Source organism: Passer montanus, unplaced genomic scaffold (genome assembly GCF_014805655.1).
Source record: "Passer montanus isolate IOZ18808 unplaced genomic scaffold, ASM1480565v1 scaffold19, whole genome shotgun sequence".
Classification (NCBI taxonomy): domain Eukaryota; kingdom Metazoa; phylum Chordata; class Aves; order Passeriformes; family Passeridae; genus Passer; species Passer montanus.
In genome coordinates, this window is record NW_024366480.1 from 1,872,440 (window position 1) to 1,894,055 (window position 21,616).

Here is a 21,616-nt window from a genome sequence, read left to right on the forward strand (position 1 = left end):
GGCGGGCCCCGCGCGGGCCGCCTCCGAGGGGGCGCGGCCGGCGGCCATCTTGTGCAGCCGTCGGTGGCTGCGGGGCCGGCTGTGAGCGCGGGGCTCCCTGCCCGGCGGCCGGCATGAGCGCGGAGGCGGCGGACCGGGAAGCCGCCACCTCCAGCCGGCCATGCACGCCGCCGCAGACGTCGTGGTTCGAGTTCGTGCTGGAGGAGGCGCTGCTGGAGCAGCACCTGCAGAAGCCCTCTCCCGGTGCGTGCCCGGCTGGCCGCCGCCTCCCCGCGGCCTCGGGCTCGGCCCGGCCCCGCTCCGCGGCCCCTCCGGGACAGGGGCGTTCCGGGCGCTGTGGGGCGGCGGTGCGGGGGCTCCGCTGCGGTGCTGGGGAGTGGGGGGCAGAGGGAGGCGGCCGCATTTACCGCCGGCATTAACGCTGGTTTTCTCATTTTACTTTATCTTTCCTATTTAATGACTTCATTTCTCTGTCTTTCTTGGCCGGTAGATCGCTTTTCTTTTCGCGTATCTCACTGTTGTGTGCGGAAGTGTGGTTTGTTTGGTGGGAGGTGCTACTCGTGCGCATCATTGCAGTTGGCAGCTGGTTTTCTGCCATTGGAATTCTGCTAGAGGCAGGAGGTGAAGTCCTCCGAAGGGTTCAGTGCTGAAATTGCTCTCTGGACCTGGAATAAATAAAAATCTCATCTGATGTATTATAAGAAAGTGGCCATATTTAAAACTACTTGATACTTTGACAGTCATAAGTGCTTTTTCAGTACCCGAATTCTGCAAGGAGGTGGAGGGATCAGGAAAATCTGGGCCGGTGTTGCCTCTACAAAAAGTCAATTTAAGCATAATCTATCTGAGATCTTATGCTTAGATCTATGATTAGATTTTATACTCTGTTTTGTAATGAATTAAGTAAATTGATAATACTTTATGTTTCACAAAGTTCAGTGAGAGTGCAATAGCTGCAGTTTGGTCTCTTTTTTCAAAAGAGCTGGAAGGTGTTGGCTATCTTATTGTAAGGGAGAGAGTGGTTAAAGAACAACATCAAAAAAAGCAATCTGAAGGTATTTTCTGAATGTATTCAGAAGTACCAGCAATTGCTTGTAAATATGCTTTATATGCAGAGGATAGTTGCAAGTAGATGTATAGTTTTTATATCTTGTCATTTCATTAGGCATAATTTATTTTCACTAGATGCAAGTATCAAAACATAATTAATACAAAATAGTGAAAATAAATAGAAATGTGAGAGTGTGGTTACCATGGTCAGGTGAACTTTAGTGTTAAACAAAGATATGTTGATAGTCTGATTTGAGTCAGCACATGCAGGGCACCATTTGGGATTAGAATCTACCAGGTAACAGTGTCAGCACTATAAACACCAAGGATGAAAGAACCATGTTCATAGCTGGGGGAAAAAAAATAATTTCTGGGCTTATAAAGAATTTGAGGAGTGACTGGTTTTTTTGCAGACCCACCACCTGTGCAGCTCATTGTTCAGTTCTTGGAACAAGCTTCAAAACCATCAGTGAATGAACAGAACCAAGTCCAACCACCACCTGATAACAAAAGAAACCGCATTCTAAAACTTCTTGCTCTCAAAGTTGCTGCTCATCTGAAGTGGGATTTGGATGTATTAGAAAAAAGGTATAGTCTTCATGCTAAGTTTACTAAATATGCATCTTCATGCTAAGTTTACTACACTGAAGTGGCTTGAGATATTTATTTTAAAAAATGGAAGTCTGTCTTGCCCCCTTTTAGGTGTGATAATTGAAATCTAGTTTTATTTTAGCTGTAAGTTAGAAAACTGTTTTGATAAAGGTAGTGTGTCTGAACGAATCAGCAGTGTTTAGACAGGAAAAACAGCATGTGTTAGACATTGAGATATGTACATGTGAGTTTCATAAAGATGAATTTGAGGTTATGTTTTCTTCAGTGACAAAACTAGTGTGAGTTTCCTCATTCTGACATGCTTGAAATTGGAGGTCTTGCTCCAGTGTTGTTGATGTGAATAACTCCATGTATCTGTGAATTAGGTCACTGAAATGGCTGTGGTTGAAATAGGCAAACCCCAGCTTTGGATTTTTCCTTTGGAAATTTCAGCTGAAAAATGGTCTGATGAGCTAGAGCAGTTGAGAACTGCTTCACTTTGACAGGTATTCATGTTAGGGAGCTGCACGTAGAATCACAGGATGGGTATGGTTGGAAAGAACCACAGTGGGTCATGTGATCCAACCTCCCTACTCCAGCAGGGTCATCCCAAAACACAGGACTGTGTCCAGGTGAATCCTGCTTCCTGTTTGCCCTTAGGTAATGGCAGAAGTTCCTTATTCATTCACACAGGTCTCTTGCCCCCTTTATCTGTGATTTAATGGAAAAGCTTAAGGGGACAATTGATTCCTGTTTACACTTGGCTTCCTGTTTGCCCTTAAGTCTCTTGCCCCCTTTATCTGTGATTTAATGGAAAAGCTTAAGGGGACAATAGTTGCCCTGGTTCTAACTTGCAAGGAATTGTAGAATCATTTAGGCTGGAAAGAAGCTTTAAGATCACTGAGGCCAGCTGTTAATTTGACACTGCCAAGCCTACCACTAAGCCATGTCCCTAATTGCCACATCTGCATATAATTTAAATACCTTCAGGGTAGGATGGTGACTCAACCCTTTCCCTGGGCAGCTTGTTCCAATGACTGACCACCAATGTGGCAAAAAACTTTTCATAAAATTCAATCTAAACCTTCCCTGGCACAACTTGAGGCCATTTCCTTTCATCCTGTCACTTGCCTGGGAGAAGAGACTGACCACCTACTTGCTACAACCTCCTTTTGGGAAGTTGTAGAGAGCAATAAGGTCCCCTCTGAGCCTTCTTTTCTTCTGGCTAAACACCTCCAGTTCCTTCAGCCACTGCTGGTAGAATGCTTCTGATAGAACATAAGATCTAAAATTGGTTAAACACAAGTCCTGGCTTCAGCTGCTAGAAGTGAATTTCACTGGTTGTTTTCAGTACTTGCTGCAAAGAATGCAAATTTTTCACAGATGAAAGGTACTTTTAGCAGTAGCTGATCTTATTTAAAATAAGGTCCAAATTAGTAATAGTATTTCAGCTGTGTTAAATTGTACCACAAAAACTTGGGGCAGTGCAGTCTAGCCTGCATGTCTTCTCAGTTTTTCACAAGATCAAAGGTACTTTTGGCCCTAGCTGATCTTATTTAAAATAGTCCAAATTAGTAATAGTATTTCAGTTGTGTTAAATTGTACCACAAAAACTTGGGGCAGTGCAGTCCAGCCTGCATGTCTTCTCATTTTATTAAGGAGAGTTCTGTCCCAGCTGATGTATCTTGTACACCACTATCCAAAAAGTTCCTAGTCTTAACTTCACTTTATGTGAGTGAAATGTCATTTGTGATGGAAATGGGGTTGCTTACCTTCAGGGAGTATGATCTGGGGCAGCTTTGAAAGAACTTCTCATTAGCTGGGTCATGCTGTTACAGGTGACTGGATTATTCTGGTACAGTGCCTGTGTGGGTAGTGCAGTGGTGCAGAGTAGCAGTTCAGCTGTCAGGGCAGCTGAACTACTTCTTGGGCCCATCCTCTTGGACTTAATTTATGCAGCTAATACTGGTAACTGCTTTACATACCTGATCTCAAATGCTGAATAAACATCCATGTGACTTTGTGTACTAAATAGTACTTAACAGTATTCAGTAACCAGTACTGAATAGTAGTGTACGTTTAACATTCCATAAGGAGATTACTCTGTGAAGTATCTGATTCTGTCTTCTATTTCTTATAGCTTGTCTGTTCCTGTATTGAACATGCTATTGAATGAGCTTCTGTGTATCAGCAAAGTTCCCCCAGGAACTAAACATGTGGATGTAGATCTGTCCAGCTTACCCCCAACCACTGCAATGGCAATACTTCTCTACAACAGATGGTAAACTACTACATGGCAATAGTATAAAACCATTATACAGCAAAGCAGTGTTTTCTATCTGTATAATTGTATGTAGAAGGCAAAAGAATCCTAAAGTACTGATAAGTATTGGGATCTGTTGCTAGGTTATAGTGACAGAGCTGAGTCTGAAAAGCTATTTTAGAGCTGGGTTTCTTCTCTAAAAAATAGTCAAGATAGTCAAGTTTGAACTCTTATAAATATAAAAATCATCTTTCAACTTTTTATAGACACAAGAGCATTTCTTAGCTGCTAGATGTGCTTTTGAGTAAAGGATGTGTTCTAATGGTGTAATGCTTTTGAAATGGTAAACTGCTATTATCAAGAGGCCTGTAGTCTGCTTATTACACTTCTGAGGCTAATGCCATTCTTTGCTTAATTTTTCCCCTATGTAGGGCCATAAGGACCATCGTTCAAAGTAGTTTTCCTGTAAAGCAAGTGAAACCTGGTCCACCACAGTTAAATGTGTAAGTTACAGATGTAATTAATTTGGATGTCATAGGTATTTTATAATCAGGAATGTCATTTCTAAGTGGATTAAATCATGTTAATAACACACAGTTTCTTAAAGTGTCTAGTTGTTACATGGAAAACTTGGATTTGTTTGAAGTATATTCTCACTTTACTGTCAGACACACTTGATACATATACTTGTCTGTTGTTTCACTCTGTCAGTGTTATAATCTCTGTGACTTTGTCATGGTATGAAAATCATGAGAGGAAGAGAGATGACAATTTGCCTTGGCAGAATGCTTATGCTCTAGTTTAGATGGGGTACATTTCTTGCTTTCTTTTGCATCCCTAACCTACAGTAGCTTGCTTAATATGGTTGTTTTATTACACCAGTTGGAAGCATTGTGTATGATAACCTTAGAAATAATGAATTATTTGCTTCATAAGGCAATAATTTGTAATTTAAAGTCAATTTTGCATTTTGCCTTCTAGAAGCTGTGAGGCTTTAGCAACAACTTGTTAATGATTTCCATGTTACTTCCAGCTTTTGCAGAAATCTGTATCTAAGTGGTGCTTTTCATATGTGTTATGTTAATTTTACACTTAAGCATTATACCATACTTGTTTGAGAGAGTCTGTTAAATATGTTGATTAAACATACTCTTGTTTTTCCTCCTTATTTTACTGTAGATCTTGTATTGTCCTGTATGTATCGGAGTCAGATCCTGAATTTAAAAAAAAAATCAGTGTTTCAAATAATTGAAAATAATTGAATTTTAAATAATTGAAAAATACTTCTAATTTTTACGTAAACCTGTGAACGCGCTTTTGCCCCTGGCACGTTTGAGAAGATTTAAATGTTGAAGCTTCATGAGACTTGGGGCTGTGGATGCTTTCTTCATTATTGTGTTGCTGTTGAATTGGAATTAGCAATCTGATCTTAAAAAAGGCAATGATAACTTTGCAACTTTTTGTTTTATTGAACCACATTCTCATACAAAACTATCTTTTCATAATAAAGTTCTGTATTTCAGATATAGGTAGATAAGAGGAGTCAGTGGTCCTGCATTATGATGTTCAAAATGTAGTTAAGCAAAACCAAGCATGAATGAGTTATTGTGATCTAGAATGTGAAATAAAATAATGTGCAGATATGCCTTATAACTGAACTCTTGACCTCTTGTGTCTAACTTGCAGCATGAATCATATTCAGCAAGAAAAGGAACTAACTGAAAATATTTTGAAAGTGGTGAGACTCTTTTCTCTTTATGTTTTTGCTCGAATTTACATGAAAATATGGATTTCTTTATTGTACAAGAAATACAAAAGCCAATTCTACACTGTATAGAATTTTTAAATGACTTTTTTTAAAAACTATCCTTTCACTGAGCTGTTAAAAATGTAGCATTAACTTAAACCCAGAGTTAAGCTCAAGACCAAGAGGTTAATTCTTTTAATGTATTTGAACTATTGCAGTTGAAGGAACAGGCTGCTGATTCCATCCTGGTCCTGGAAGGAGCACTTAAATTAAACAAAGATCTTTATGTCCATACTATAAGAACTCTGGATTTATTGGCCATGGAACCTGGTATGGTGAATGGAGAAACTGAGAGTTCCACAGCTGGGCTGAAAATCAGTGCAGAGGAGATACAGTGCCAGGTAGCTCACATTTTGTACTAAAGCTTTCGGTTCATATCTGTTTTTTTAGAAAAAGTGTTAAGTAATAAGTTTGAGGTAAATCACAGGTTTTTTTCTATTAATGTTCCCTGTGTTGTTTTGGGATTAGTTTTTTTGTTTGTCTGTTGGTTTCTTTTGTAATGCAATGAAATAATACTGGCTTCATTTTTACATTAATAGAACTTTTTTTAATCATTGTAACTATTGTTACTTCCCACTAACCTCTCACTTTTGCCCTCTCAATCCCCTGAAATAACCCATTATATGACAAGGACAGCTTACTGCATTGTTTTCAATGATTATGGGGAAATCATGATTTCATTTTGTAATGCTTGTGCAGAATCACTCAGACTGAGATTGCAGTTAAAGGGGAGGCAATTGAAGTATGTGGGGTAAGGTGTGCAGAGTATGTTGGTAAATTAGATAAAAGTAGGAATAGTTTAAAGTACATGCAAACATTTGAGCTGAAATACTTCATCTTGACTGGAACATGATGTCCAAGACTGTGTGTTTGATATCAGTGCTGTTTGCAGGTTTGCTATGATTTGGGTGCAATCTATTTCCAACAAGGATCTACAAATGCAGCTGTTCATGAAAAGGCTAAGGAAAAGTTTTTCAAAACAAAGGAGTTGATTGCAAAGGTAACATGTTCTTTCAGCATGTGTATTCAGCTCTTCTGTAAAAAAAAAACAAACCCTTGCCTAAATTATTGCTTCCTTCTTTAGCAGTTTAATAACTCTTAATGGTACACAGAGTTTTTAAATACACTTTCTGAAGTTTTGAGAGTAATTTTTTTCCCCATTGTGCCTAGTTTGAAATTCTTTTAATTGGTTGCAGTATATTGCTGCTTTGTTCTACATTTTGTAATGAATAGTCTTTTACACAAATTGTATTGATGCAGAAAATGCAGGAATAACATCTCCAGTGCTAATAGTAACTCAACTGAACAGTACATCCTGTGTCCATGGTGATGATGGGTTTTTGAGGAAGGTAACCATACACAGAACTCCAATTTTTATTTAAATAAAGTGTGTACATGTGCGTTCTTTTGTTCTTTTGCTGTTATTTGTGGAAACTGTGAGTCTCTATTTCTGAATTAAGCATATATTTCATAATACTTCAGCTACTAAGATCTGCTATAACTCTTACTTTTCAGAATGGCTCATCATCACTTCATTTTACCATAGATGAAGAACGGCTGGCTGGGTATTGTCAAGCTTGTCAAGTTCTTACCTCATCTTCTGATGATGCATCTCAACAGGCAACTCCATACAGCCAAATCCACAGCTGTATGAAATCTGGCAAATACCAGGTAGAATGCCTAAACAAACCCATGTATATTTGAGGGTTTTTGGTTTTTTTTTCATTCTTTGTGGAGGATTCCATTTTAACTGGTATGGATTTTAAGAAATGTTAAATGGCAATTTAACCATTTACATACTGGTTTAAGTCCTGTGTGTTTAGGGATATAACATAATCTGGTATATATTAGATTAAAATATCTTGGATTCCATACAATGGTAAATAATTCCTGCCAGCTGAGATAAGGGCTTTTCAGATAGACTCTAATTCTTTGGGTTTCAGGGATTGTTGCTACTTAGATGTGCAAGTTTGTTTGGGTTTTTTTTGTTTGTTTGTTTTTTTCTTTGATTTTTCGTATGATAAAGAACTTCTTTTGTTACCTGATTCCTTTTTGATTGTTCAATGAATTTTGAATATGGATGTGAGGTGCTTCTCTTAGTTTCCTCATTTTTACTCGATAAAATAATTTTCTGTCTGGTTCTTTTGCGTTATGCATTGACTATTCCAACTGGTTTTGTTACAGGACTTAGTGAAGATATTCCTTGAAGATAACCTAACCCTCAGTTTACCTGAACAGTTCAGACAATCAGTGCTGAGAGAACTCTTCCAAAAAGCTCAGCAAGGGTGAGACATTAAATAATGATAAATGTTCAATGATGATGAAGAGCATTTTTCATTTATTATGTTTTTTGTGGAAAGTATGTGAAATCTTTTAACAACAAACTACTTAAATCCAAGAAACTTCAGCCTTCATTTCTGTTAGCAATAGTCTAAACTATATTTTACATCACACTACAGCTCCTTAGTTGTATCTCACTGTGGCCATAGATGGAAAAAATGTAATGAACATTAACAGTTGATTTTATCACTTGGGTTTTTAAAAAAAATTTTTCCACCTGCTGTGATACCACTCTTCGTGTGTCAGAGCTATCCTGTTATCTTCAGTTTTGTGTTCATGCAGGAGTGATGTTCTGGATGAAGTCTGTTTCAAAGTCTGCGTGTGCAACACAGTCTGTGATGTATTACAAGGTCGAATAATTGATATTCAGTTTTGCCAACTGTTCCTGAAGCCCAGCAAAGAGAAAATAGACTTCCTTCTTGAGGTAAAACATTAATCTAAAATTGCAAGCAAAAATGATATTTAGTGAGAGATTTCTTTCCCTGCATAATATTATTATTGCAAGTGATGCTCTGCTTTCTGAAGCAGGGAAAGGTAACTTCTCAAACATTATTCAGTTTGTTTGCAGTTAGTACAGCTCCACTCAGTGATCAGTTCTGCATCTCTTGTTGATAGCTCTGTTTCTATCTGCAGGGAGGATCCAGTGGTGAGCTGTTGCTTCAGGCTGTATTTGAAATCGATGCTATTCCTGACTTTGTTAAATTATATAGAGATATTGCTGAATATTTGTTCTAGTGGAACAAAGAATCAAATTCTCCAAGACAGAGAGAATGAGTAGAAAAAGTATCTGTGCAAGGGGACCACTTTTCTCTTACCAGCTTTGTTGTAGAAATTAGCATGTGGTAAAGTGATCCTGAGTTACTGTTACATATGAGACCTACACTGTTACCCTTAGTGAAGCTTTTTAGGAAACTGATATTGCCTAAACTAAACTTAATCCTTTTATTGCTTTGCCATTATTTGAATGTCTTTTTTTAATTTGAGCCTAATTATTTTGCTTGTCTCTTCAAAATTAAATTAAAATTATGTGAAAAATTAAATGATGGTACTCTCTACTGCAGAGTAAAGTCCTGTCCATGCAAGTAAAAGCTTACATCAACTGCTCATATTGGGACAGAAACATACTTCTAAAAAAAATTATTGCAAGCTGACAAATTCAACTATCTAGTTATTTTTCAACTGCTGGTTTAAAAAAAACAAAACCCAAGTCCTAGTGAATCTTAGGATTTTGTACTTAGAAATACTTCATTTTTCAACTCGTGCTAAATGATAATCTTTGGCACTCAATGGCAGTGCTTCTGTATACCAAAGGAGTAGGAAAAAAGAATGTGGATTATGTCTGACAGAAGATGACAGTTGTCTGAAACATCCTGTCTTGTGTACAGGTTGAAGGATCCATGTGTGATTTATCAGGTTTACTTCAGAGACAGTCTTACTTCACACAGTTGTACTGAGATTTCTTTATCAAGCTTTGTCAGTCAAATCTTGTCTTTCTTTGGCTTACAAGAAACCCTTGAGAGCTGGTCTCAAGGAGAGTAGTATACTGTGCTTTAGAGTAACTTAGTCATGACAGCGTTACAGAACAAACAGAGCAAAACAGAAATACTGGCTTGATTCCACATGAATTAGTGTAACCACCCAGCAATGCTGCACTTGGTTCCCACCCAACAGCACTTGAGCAGATTCAAAAATTGCTCTACAAAGCAAAAACAACTGACAGGCCAAAAGAGTTGGAATTGTTCAGTATGGAGAAGCCAAGGTTCCAAGGGGACCTTGGAGCACCTCCAGGTTCCTAAAGGGGACTAGAAGAAAGTTTTTTGCATTTTGTTGTGGGACAGGACAAGGGTAATAGGTTCAAACTCAAAATGGTAGATTAAATATTACAGAGAAATCCTTTACAGTGAGGGTGGTGAGGCACTTGAACAGGTTGTCCAGAGAAGCTGTGGATGCTCCATCCCTGGAAGTGTTCAAGGCCAGGCTGCATGGGGCTTTGAGCAATCTGGTCTAGTGAAAGGTGTCCTGCCCATGGCAGGCTTTTAGAATTGGATGATCTTTAAGGTCTCTTCCAACTGAAACCATTCCCTGATTATATAACTTTGTTGCCTCACTTGAGATGGAGGTTTACTGCCTGTTACTACTTGTGAAACAGAAAGCTGGTCATTAACACTGGCTGTAACTAAATATTATAAATGTGCTAGGGGGCTGCTTAGTTATTTTCTGCTTTCTTTTCCAGGTTTGTTCAGGGTCAATAAACTTGGAAAGTGCTTCTGAAGAATTGAAGAGAAGAATGGCAGCATTTCTCAAGTATGTACCCATATTAAGATAACATGAACTTGCACTTCGTAAGCAATGTAATACAGCACAATAAATATTTCAAGAAGTTATAACTGGAAGAATAAGCACTTTTTTCCTGCTTATGTACTAACATTTTTATTTGTTTAGAAACTTGTGTTTGGGCATGGAAGATCTTCAGTTTGTCTTCATGATTTCATCTCATGAGCTTTTCATAAAACTGCTGAAAGATGATGAACGGAAGCTGCTCATTGACCAAATGCGGAAGAGATCTCCTCGAATCAATCTGTGCACAAAACCTGTGACTTCTTTTTATGATATCCCAGGTAATTTTCACAGCATTTTCATTAACTTATGAGCAGACAGTGCCCTGTTTCCATTATGAAAACCTTGAGGTTACGAAGTGCAGGTCTGTTCTCAAAAAAGTTTGAAATGTTTTTAGAGAGAGTATTTCTTCCTGTTGTTGGTGCGTGTCCTGCTTGTTCAAGAAGGTGCCTGTTACTTGCTTGTATCTCAAGTGAGTGTAATAGATAAAATCAAATGAGTATGTCCTAGGTGACAGAGTGAGAGAGTATGGCATCGGTTTGAACAAAATGTGGCTGTGGCAGCTGTTCCCAGAAAGGGAACCCAGCCTCTGGACTTACCACACAGTCATGTCATCATTAATGTATGTAAGCTAGACCAGGAGTGCCATCAGAATGAAGTTTTTAACCTACCAGAGTAAACCACAGATCTTTTCAACCAGTTAAATTTCCCGGTACAGCTGGCTGGCTGTGCAGCTGCACAAGTTAAAGCTAACAAGAGGTGCCAGATGATGGCTGGAGCTGGAAAGGCCTTACCTTTTCTGCTCTAATGCAGTCCTGCAGTAACTTAAGCCAGTTAAGACAATGTGTATTCTCACTAGAGCAGCATAGGAACACACTTCTAATGAAGATGTTGAATCTATTGCTTTGCTATAGCAAGAGTGCTCAGAGCTGCTGGAGTGAGGAAGGGGACTTGCAAGCAGCCCTTTAGGTCAGGGTGAAGCTAGCACAAGGTGTTTGTCAAAGGGCACAAAAGGATGGCTGGACCTATGGAAGCATGATATATCTGCTGTTCTGTGTTCTGATTGAAGTGTTATATGTACTAAAGAATTGCAAGTATCTACATTGAGAATAAATGTGCTGGAGACGTGGTTGCTTTTCTTCTAGCTTCAGCAAGTGTCAATATTGGCCAGCTTGAACATCAGCTCATACTGTCAGTGGATCCTTGGAGGATTCGCCAGATCTTAATCGAGTTGCATGGTATGACCTCAGAACGCCAGTTCTGGACAATTTCTAATAAGGTAACTTAGCTCTGTAACTCAAGGACTGGTTAGGTATCACACTGCAGTGAGCAACAAACATTTTCTCCTAGATCCTCAGGGTGACTTATCTTTTCCTTCTCTGTGTAGTGGTGGTTTAATAAGAATGAGGATGCGTATCTTAACTCACATTCTATGTGAAGAGTATTACAACAAAACCTTTGTCTTAAGGAATTACTGGCTGTATCACAAGCTTTCCTTATGAGAAAAGATGTTTTTGTAGCTTGTGCTTTTTGTATTCTGACGAGATAGCAATATTGTTTTAGCTTAAATTTCTGCCATTAGAAGGTGGAAACAGGAGAGAGGAAGACTTTGTTTAAATAAATATTTATTGTCCCTTTTGTTTTGTTCCCCCCTTTAATTATTGCATATTCAGAGCGTGAACAATGGGTACTTGGGCGTTTTTATTGTATTTCTAAATGAGCCATACATTCCTTGTGATTGGATGTAAAGACAGGAATTGGCAGTCATTTTCAATATTTGGGGTTTGTTTGTGTTGTTTTAAGCAGTGATGTGAATTCTAAAACTTGTTTCTGTGCAAATATCCTATGCATTTCTCTCCCAGTGGGAAGTACCAAATGTTTACGGCAGTGTTATTTTAGGAATCAAAGACAGTCTGACTAGGGATTTGGTCTACATCCTGATGGCAAAGGGATTACACTGCTGTGCCATTAAGGTGAGCAAGTCATCTGAGCTTATGGGTTGGTTTGGACAATTGAATCTTAACAAAATGGAAAATTTTAAAGGCCCTTTTTTAGAAAAAGATCTGAAAAATTGGGTGGTGAGGGAGATGTTGTAACAAGCTCCATGTGTTGTGTAATGGATAAGTATTTCTGTCTCAAAGTTTCATCAGCAGAGAAAGATAATGGCTTTCCAGTGAGTTGGGCCTTGGAGATAATTTCATTCATATAAAGTTTTGATTATGTTGTTCTAGATCATGTGGGATCTACATCCAGTGATGATTTGGTTTACTGATACAAAGTGCTGTTCTTTTGAATAAATGTTTTACATAAGGAATTTATTGGAATGCTGTTCTGTTTTCCTTGTAATTGACAAAAATTGCTAAACTGCAGCTAAAACAAAATTGTACCAAGCATACCAGTAGTTGGCTCTAGAATGTTTTTGCTTAAACTCCTTGTTTCATTTTCAAAAGATTTGGAACTCTTAAGCTTAATAGCAAGTCCAAAGGACTCATAAGTAGACAGTGTGAGAGATACTTGAGCAGTGCTGATGCTAATGGATGCTGAGGCTGGTTCAGCCAAGACAGAGCTGAATGCACTTTAGCTTGTAGTGTTTCCCCTTATGAATTTCTTAGGAGTCATTAATACATTTAATTTTTATTGCAGGATTTTGTCCATGCAAAACAGCTTTTTTCTGCTTGTTTGGAGCTCGTGACAGAGTTTTCTCCAAAGCTCCGTCAGGTCATGCTGAATGAAATGCTGCTTTTGGACATTTACACTCACGAAGCTGGAGCTGGTGTTTCTGGAGAGCGTCCTCCTTCTGATCTTATAAGCAGAGTCCGAGGATATTTGGAAATGAGAGTACCTGGTAAGTACATTACTGTCTTTCTGAGGATGCAGTGAAGCACAGACCTTGAGAGAAGGGGAAAAATCCACAGCAAAATAAAACAACTTTGTGTTGCAGATTAAACACATAGGTGTGTAAGTGGAAAAACAACAGTGATTTTGATGCTGGTTTTAGTAAGTCTTTAGAAGTTTCATTAGTTTTTAGAAGTTGGAAGTGAGCATGATGTCTGTCTGCTGCTAAACATTGACAGTTTCTGTTCAGTGCCACGTAAAGGACTTGAACGGATAAACATCTCTGCACTTCTGCCTGAAGGGTTTTGCTAGTTGTTAAAGCTTTCTCCTGGTTTCACAATGAGAGTAACATGGTACTGTTGTGATTAGATGAAACCCTTATTTCTCCTAATTTCTAGAGTTGAGGTCTCTCATCGGACTAAGCATTGTATTTTCCTGGAATAGCTGTGGAACAAAAACAGCTGGTTAGAGGGAATGGGATATGCTTATTTTCATACAATACCATCTTACAACACTGTATTCTCAAAAATAAAAAGTTAAACAAAGAATCCCTTTCCTTTTAGATATTCCTCTTCGACAAGTTATAGCTGAAGAATGTGTTGCCTTCCTGTTAAACTGGTGTGAGAACGAGTATTTGACCATGCAAGTTCCATTACCTCTGGTTCAAACTAATCCTTATGTGAAGGTAACGAGTGCTCAGTCTCAAGGGTTTCTCAGACTGTAATTTACTTTTTTTAGTGAAGTATTTTGTACTTTTCAAAGCAAGTACCCTTCTGCTCAAGAGTGTGGGGCTTTGTGGCTGTAATGAATTAAGTATGGGCTAGAACATAGTAGGGCTAAGCAACAGGATGTTTAGCACTTGATAAAAAACATGGAAGCTGCGCTGCAGGAGCACATGAAATCTTGGCCCTTGTTGGCTGCCAGGTTGGTTCTATCAGGCGTGTGTGGTTATGATCCATGATTGAAACGCTGTAGCACTTCCTAAAGGACTCTCCTCTCAGCTGGAATTCAGCCTAGGTTTATGCAGGAGGTATGAGAAGTGTGCAGATCTCTGTTTTCAAGTCTGGCTTATTTTCTGTTCCTAAGATACTTGTGTTCCAAATGCACTGTAAGAGTGCTGTTCTTTTTCCCAACACTGGTGTTGAATTTTTTGTGACATTCAAGCCTTGCCTTCTTTGAAACTTTGTTTTCAAAATTGTTTTGCAGCAATGTTTCTCCTTCACAGTTAGGCCATGGAGCACAAGGCAGGTTGTACTACAGAACAGGTTCATTTTTACCCTGCTCTGCTTACCTGTGATACTTCCTAATTTCTGTTCTGAGGTTCAGCTTTTTTGTGTAACATTGTGCCAGTTTCAGTTAAGATTAATTGATATATGGAAGTTAACTGAGTTCTAAAGAGCCAGTCTTTGTAAAACCATATTTTATGTGGGTTAGGTTTTATGTAAAATATAAGTTTGTTTTTTGGAGCTTGCAATAATGAAATAAGCACCAAGAGAGCTAATAAATGGAAAAATGCTCTGTTTAATTCCTGTTTTCCAGCTTCTTTATCAGTGTTCTCTGCTGCAAAATTTAGTCACATTCCTTTGTAGTTCATAATTTAAAATCACTTGCTGAGCCATTTTAAATGCCAGTAATTCCTTTGCTGCAGATGATATTCAGAGAAGCCTTAGTTCCTGTATTTTTTCTGTTGCGTTGCATAGCTGGGCCAGTTGCTGGCTGCTACGTGCAAGGAACTGCCAGGTCCCAAAGAAAGCAGGCGCACAGCTAAAGATCTCTGGGAAGTTGTTGTACAAATCTGCAGTGTATCCAACCAGCACAAACGTGGCAATGATGGAAGAGTGAGTTTGATAAAGCACAGGGAGTCTACACTGGGTATTATGTACAGGTATGCTTTCTAAAATTATTTTTGAAGTTGGCTTGAATGGTTTGTTTGATCCCATGTTCTCGTCAAAAATTGTCTGGATTCCACTATCAGAGTGATGGCAGCAGCTAAAGATCTGAGTAAAAATCCTATCCACTGTGGGAGTTGGGTATTAGGGATGTGCTGGCTTTCCTTTTCCGGGGCAGGACTGTGTGGGAGGCAGCTCTCCATGCAGAAACTGAAGCATATATGGCTCCCATTATAACCAGTGCAGTAAAGTCAATGGCATCTAGAAAGAGGGCAGTTGAGCTGATGGGCTGGAGGTGTCTGCTTTGCAGCAAATAGAATTATTCTGTATCAGTTTTATACTTTTATAGCTGTATCAAGCACATAGCTCACAGCATGGGTATCTATACTTAGCTTTGTTTCCGAGTCTAAAGCTAAATGTTACTCAGTCTTGAAATGAAATTCTAATTCAGCTAAACTGCAAAGAGTAAGAAAATCAAATTACTCTGGTCAAGAGTCTTGTGTGTCAGACACCTTGGCAGCTTTAGGCTCAAATGACAGATTCAGGACTCTGATTTGTCCAGTGTTCTTGGCCTGTTCTGAAGTCTAAGCCTACGTTGTCTGATATGGTACAGTTTGGCATGTGTGACTGTACTGAACAGTTTTCCACATTAAAACCTCAGGAAAGATGCCTCAGTCAAACCTCTGCCTGTGCCTTTGCCTTGAGTTAGTCAGTTCAACGTGTGCTAAAGGGCAGCTGCATTTGCTTACGCTGCTGTGGGGCAGCTGCAAGGGGGTACCAACGTGCTGCAGATTCCAGTTGTCTACTCTGGCAAGGAAAAGGAGTACAGGTGGACTCCAGGTTACTGAACTTTCCTGATCCCTCTGATTCAAACAAAAAGGGCAAGTAAAGAGCAGTGACCCTGTTGTTATTATGGAAAAGAAGTAAGGAAAACTTTTCCAAAGGTTGTCCTTGTCTGGATTGTCTTAGGGTGACAATTTCTGATGTTCATTACAAGGAAACTGAAGTGCATTTTAAGTGATCACTGTGTACCCTCTTCTGTGAGTGAGTAGGTCATTGTTGCAAACCTAGCTTGTGGAATTGCAGTACACTTCAATTGGTTTTCCCTTTAGAGTCAGTAGTTGACTTCTGTGATTTTCATGCCTTTTATAGTTTGATAGAAGAACATACTTCTTACTTAACCTGTTTTTAGTGTAAAATTTGCTAGTAACTGTATTAAAAGTGAATGGGGTAGTTGAACATTTTCATTTACATGCCCTACATTTGTAAACTTAGAGGTGAAATGGTATTTTAGCAGGTGAAGAATTTGTTCTACTGACTCTTGTTTTAGGTGTGCATATATTCTTTATTGTGGATGATTACTTACATGGGTATTTTTGTCCCTAATTTAGGAGTGAATTGTTGTCCTTCATCAAAAAGCTTCGGGTAAGTCACAGTGGTGTTGAAAATACATTTGCAACCAAAACATCCTTTGGGTGTAATATTTTTCTGGACTTTGTGTTAAATTCCAGAAAACCTAATGGTTATATGGGTGTTTTGTATGGCTGGAAAAGTCTGAGTTTGCTATACCTGGCACACAGCAGTGTGGAGTAGCTTGTAAAAAAATTACCCTGAATTCTGATGGAGATCTGTTTACATTGGGAGTGTATTTTATTGCAGCTGTCACGAAGCAAAGCATTCCTTTTGGAGGGAGACAGAAGCTGCTACATGCATCATACTAAGCAGCAGAAGTAAGAAGGAGGGAAATTGTTTATAGCTTCTGGGTTTGTAAATGCATAGAAAGTTGTAGTAAACCTAGTTTAAGCTTAAGGTTAGGTAGTAATCACAGAAACAACATAAAGATGTGTAAAACAAAAGTAAAGTGTGTATCCAAGGAGTTAGTCAGGAACATCTGAAGTAATTAAGAACTATCTGCAGAAACATTCTTGCAGTATCCTTGTGTTGCAGATCTCTTAACAAAATATTGTCCTAATTCAGTAGGAAATTAGAATGAGTGCATAACTTCTTACATAGTTTTAAAGCTTAGGGAAGAAAGTAGAGTTTTCAGTTCATGAGAATATTTTTCTTTTCCCCCACAGGAACCATTGGTTCTAACTACAATATTGTCCCTGTTTGTCAAACTTCATAATGTTCGGGTCAGTATACATCATCAGTCTTTCCTGGTTTTCTTGAAATGTTTCTTGTTGTGATTTCTCATACCATCTTTCTTCTCTTAGGAAGACATTGTGAATGATATTGCAGCAGAACACATTTCTATCTGGCCCTCATCCATCCCCAAGTAAGACGATGATAAAAACCACTTTTTCCACATAATTGTATGTGATGGGTTTGGTCCCAGTTACTGTTAGTGTGATTTCTCCATGTAAAGGCATTGCTGCCCCCATTCTGTCTCTGGGAAGGTTGGTTTGAGGACAATGGAGAGTTTTGTTCCTAGTTGGATGGTCCTGGTGAAGATATGAGAAAGAAGAAAGAGGAGAAGAAAAAAATTGGGGTTTTTTAATCTGTGTGCTTTACTGAACTATACGTTCACTATATGTGAACTATATAATACTTTAATATGAAATCACTAATATTTTTTGAGATGTATTTGAATAATAGCCAAAATAGGAAGTAGAAAATGGTATGTGTTGATTGATTTAGTCTGACTGGATTGAACTTTATTTCTCCACTGAAATCTAGAGGTTCTGTGGGGTGGGATCTCAGAATCTGGTTTAGTTCTGGCTTTTTGTTCAAGCCTGTGAAGGCTGTATTTGTTCAGTCAGATTTACTGTATTGTAACAACAAGTCTTAGTCAACAGGAAATCCCTTCTGGAGTTAGTTATGCTTCATGCTTATGGCAAGGTGATTTGGACTTCAACTAGAAGGGAAATCAAGTTAATGGTTAAAAAACCAAAGCAGTAAGTTAGGAATTCTTTTTCTTTCTTTTTTCTTTTAGTCTTCAATCAGTGGACTTTGAAGCTGTAGCTATTACAGTAAAAGAGCTGGTCAGCTATGCCTTGACTATCAATGCAAACAACCACTTCTGGTTAATTATTCAGGCAGATATTTATTTTGGTAAGTGAAACCAATGTCTGTGTTTAACGTGTGTAGAGGAACCTTGCTGCTCTGAGATGTGTTTAACAGCCCTCCTTGTATTTCCTTCTGTGAAAAGAAGTTTAAGTGATGTATGAGGTTAAAATCTTCAGGTGCAGTGGTGTAGGTGGATTTGTCTGGGAAGGTGTCTAAGCCCACAGCTAGCCTGAGCTTCTTATAGGTCATGCAGACTTGCTTTTAGGGTAAGGGAAACTTCTACAGTTACCCTTAACTTCACTCTTCTAGTGCACTTGGTCCTTGGGTGATGTAATTGTGCAAAACCATGGCACTTCAGTGTTTTATAAGTGAATAGAAAGTTGTGAATAGTGGTTGTTTTTAAATGTGGAGGTCGGCTTCAGTGGAGCACAAGATGAGCAGAGTGGAGAGGATCTGTATTTTATATAGGGAAGTATCAAGGGTATGTAACTGAGGAAGCAGGAGGGTTTGTAAATGAGGAATAGCTACAGCTTTATCACCCTTGAGGTAAGAGGAGGAGTCTTAATCCAGTGTTCAGTGCTGTCATGTTACTTGTGGGAGAGTGATTCAGGGTTATAAACCTGTTTTCTGGCGTTTATTGCCTGTACAAAGTGCAGCAGCATCTCAGAAGGAGGACATTGATGTAGGGAGCCTCAAAGCTGAGTGAAAGGTGTGTGAAAGAGCAGTGGTTGGAGCAGTGGCAGTGGTCTGTGTTCCAGCAGCCATGGGCAAGCAGGCTGCTCCTGCCACAGAGCCCCAGGAGGCTGCTGCCTTCTCCACAGCTCAGGAAGGGCTTACTGGGAGTAGAAGTAGTGCTGAGCCATGAGGGTGCTTTTCTCACACCAACTCCTTCACTACCCTGTGTGTGCTAAGCTCACTGAAGACAAACTTCCTCTCTAAGGGTGATGGATTCAAGATCAACTACCTGAAAAAATAAAAAGTAATCTCCAAAAGGCAGAAATTTGCCTGTGATGCTAGTTTCTCTGTGTGGTTTTTTCCATCAACCACTCTGTAACCACTTTCTGTGTATCCATGCTTTTTAAACAATGAAACACCAGTCATTTTCCCAGTAGAACTCAGTTATGAGATATGCATCTGAATAATTCTATAAACAATTGATCTGAGTATTAAATAACTGCTGTATTTACTTTTGAGACCTTATTTTGCTTTTTTCCCTTGGCAGCAACTAATCAGTATTCAGCAGCCCTTCACTATTACCTACAGGCAGGAGCTGTATGCTCGGACTTCTTTAATAAGATGGTGCCACCAGATGTGTACACAGACCAGGTGAGCTGAAGTGGGATTTGCCAGTCTCTTTGGATTCAGTCAGCATCCTGATTCTGTGTAGAGACTGAACTGTGCAGCACACACACTTTCCTGTAGCATGTGAGGTGTTATATCTTGGTGCATTTAGGAACACATGTCCTCATGAGTAATTTTTCTTTTTTGGCTTGTTGCTTGAAAGCCACAGAAAATCGGAGGCTTCTCCTTTGGTGAATCACAGAAGGCTTTTCTGTTAGTTCATAGAGCCTGCAGAGCTGTGTGCTGGGAAAGCACTGTGGGACACCAGTGGAGTGGAGAGCAAATGGAAAAGGCCAGAGCACAATCCCTGTGTGGTGTGAGCACCCCCAGCTGATCCCTGCAGAGCCACACCATGCTGGGCAGGGCTGGGGGCTCAGGACAGTGCAGCAGCTCTGCCCTACCAGCACTGCTCCAGCTGCCAGATAAAAACATCTGGCTCCCACTCTGCTGGAATCTCGATAGTGATGAAGGCTCAGTTCATCAGTGCATGTGCTAAAGCCTGGCAGTTTCTAGGGGGTAGAAGAATGTAAATAGCTATTTAGCTGGCACCTAGAATTAAAAAAGAAAACAGTAATAAAAACTGCTGTTTGTGTTCCAAAACAAGTATTTCAGAACATGTTTTGTTTTTAACCTTTCTGTAGGTGATAAAAAGAATGATCAAGTGTTGCTCTTTACTCAATTGTCACACCCAGGTAAGAGGTGAAACATGGCATTAACTAAAACATTTGCTTATAAATAGTTATATAGGGGATAAATTTAAAAGAGACTGAATTCAATGTGCCTTGGAAATGCAATCTGCAGTAGAGTAGGTTTTGTTACCTTTACTTCTAGAACAGTTGTAGGACTAAAAATTAATGAGTAAATAAACACATACTTGGAAATGTAAAAAGTAGAAATAGTCCAGGGGTGTTTTGTCCTACTTTTCTCTGATAATCTAGACTTTTTTTTTTTTAAGAGAGAAGGTATCTGTGGGGTGGCTTTGTTTTTCACAACTGGAAGTGCTATTGCTGATCCATGGGGTCAGTCATTCTTCAAGAAGGAACAAAGTTTGTACTGAGCTCTGCTTTAAAAGCTTTTGAATGTGTTTGGAAGCCAAGTTATTCCCTTCTGATCTGAGTAAATCTTGCTACTTGTAGCTCTTGCTACTATTGAGGTCAGAATGATCTGTGTTCAGGTGCTCAGAACTTGCTTGCCCTGGAAATAAGGTCTAGATTAGGGTCTAGAAAAGGAATGGAATGAACAAGGCAGTGTGTGGAAGATTTGGTTGTGGGGAAATAAGGCTGTCAGAATCACTGAGTCTTTCCTTACAGGTAGCTATTTTGTGCCAGTTCCTCAGAGAAGTAGACTATAAAACTGCTTTTAAGGCACTGCAGGAACAGAACAGGTAAGTGTTACAACAAAGTTTATAGAGGATTAAAGACAATATGTGACTCTGTCAGTTAACCTGCCTTGTCTTTCAGTCACGATGCCATGGATTCTTACTATGAATACATCTGGGATGTCACCATCTTGGAGTACTTGACATGTATCCTTTTGCTGAATACCACACATACTGCATGTTGACAGCTGGGATAAAGTCCTTTACCTATCCAAGTGATTTTTCTTGACTCATCCTCAGATCTCCACCACAAAAGGGGCGAGACAGACAAGCGGCAGATCGCAGTAAGTTAACCCAGGGTGCTGGGATTGCTTCAGTCTTTCCCTCCCTGAAATCACCTCTGAAAAGGTGGTTTCAGTTCCAGTTTTTAATTTTGTCCCACAATTCTTTCAGAATCTGGGTGCTTACGTAAAGTTGTGGCTGAAGGGGTGGGGATGGCAGGGCATACAGAAATAAATACAGAAATAAAGCACCCATGGAACTAGTGCTGAAAGTGCCTTGAAATGAAGCAGCTCTACTGGAAGGCCTCATGCTGGTTGTGTCTCCTCTTTTGTTTCAAGATAAAAGCCATTGGCCAGACAGAGCTGAATGCCAGCAATCCCGAGGAAGTCCTACAGCTTGCTGCTCAGAGAAGGAAAAAGAAGTTTCTTCAAGCAATGGCAAAACTTTACTTTTAGGCTTATGCTGGGAAGACTATTACAAAATGTGTAAAAGTGAAAAAAATCTTTCAAGACTTTATTATTTTTAAAATACATTTAAATTTTTGTACAACATTT

At 39.2% G+C, this 21,616-nt stretch overlaps 1 protein-coding gene across 1 annotated transcript; it reads left to right on the forward strand.

Annotated features, from left to right (window-relative positions):
* The first annotated feature begins 34 nt into the window (after positions 1–34).
* INTS8 (integrator complex subunit 8) lies at positions 35–21,613 on the forward strand. Its single transcript, XM_039706167.1, has 27 exons — positions 35–243; positions 1,464–1,638; positions 3,782–3,922; positions 4,336–4,407; positions 5,591–5,642; positions 5,870–6,052; positions 6,604–6,711; positions 7,227–7,382; positions 7,896–7,996; positions 8,334–8,475; positions 10,285–10,355; positions 10,494–10,669; positions 11,534–11,667; positions 12,251–12,361; positions 13,032–13,233; positions 13,787–13,908; positions 14,924–15,108; positions 16,504–16,537; positions 17,191–17,247; positions 17,329–17,390; positions 18,048–18,166; positions 19,344–19,447; positions 20,104–20,154; positions 20,773–20,846; positions 20,923–20,987; positions 21,081–21,124; positions 21,401–21,613. The coding sequence occupies exons 1-27, from the start codon at positions 114–116 to the stop codon at positions 21,515–21,517; spliced, it is 2,988 nt and encodes a 995-aa protein (XP_039562101.1). The 5' UTR covers positions 35–113; the 3' UTR covers positions 21,518–21,613.
* Positions 21,614–21,616: the final 3 nt, after the last annotated feature.

Coding starts and splice junctions, on each gene's coding strand:
- INTS8 (XM_039706167.1), top strand. CDS start 114: ATGAGCGCGGAGGCGGCGGACCGGGAAGCCGCCACCTCCAGCCGGCCA. Junction 20,155..20,772: donor TACTCAATTGTCACACCCAG/GTAAGAGGTGAA, acceptor CTTTCCTTACAG/GTAGCTATTTTGTGCCAGTT. Junction 20,847..20,922: donor GCACTGCAGGAACAGAACAG/GTAAGTGTTACA, acceptor CTTGTCTTTCAG/TCACGATGCCATGGATTCTT.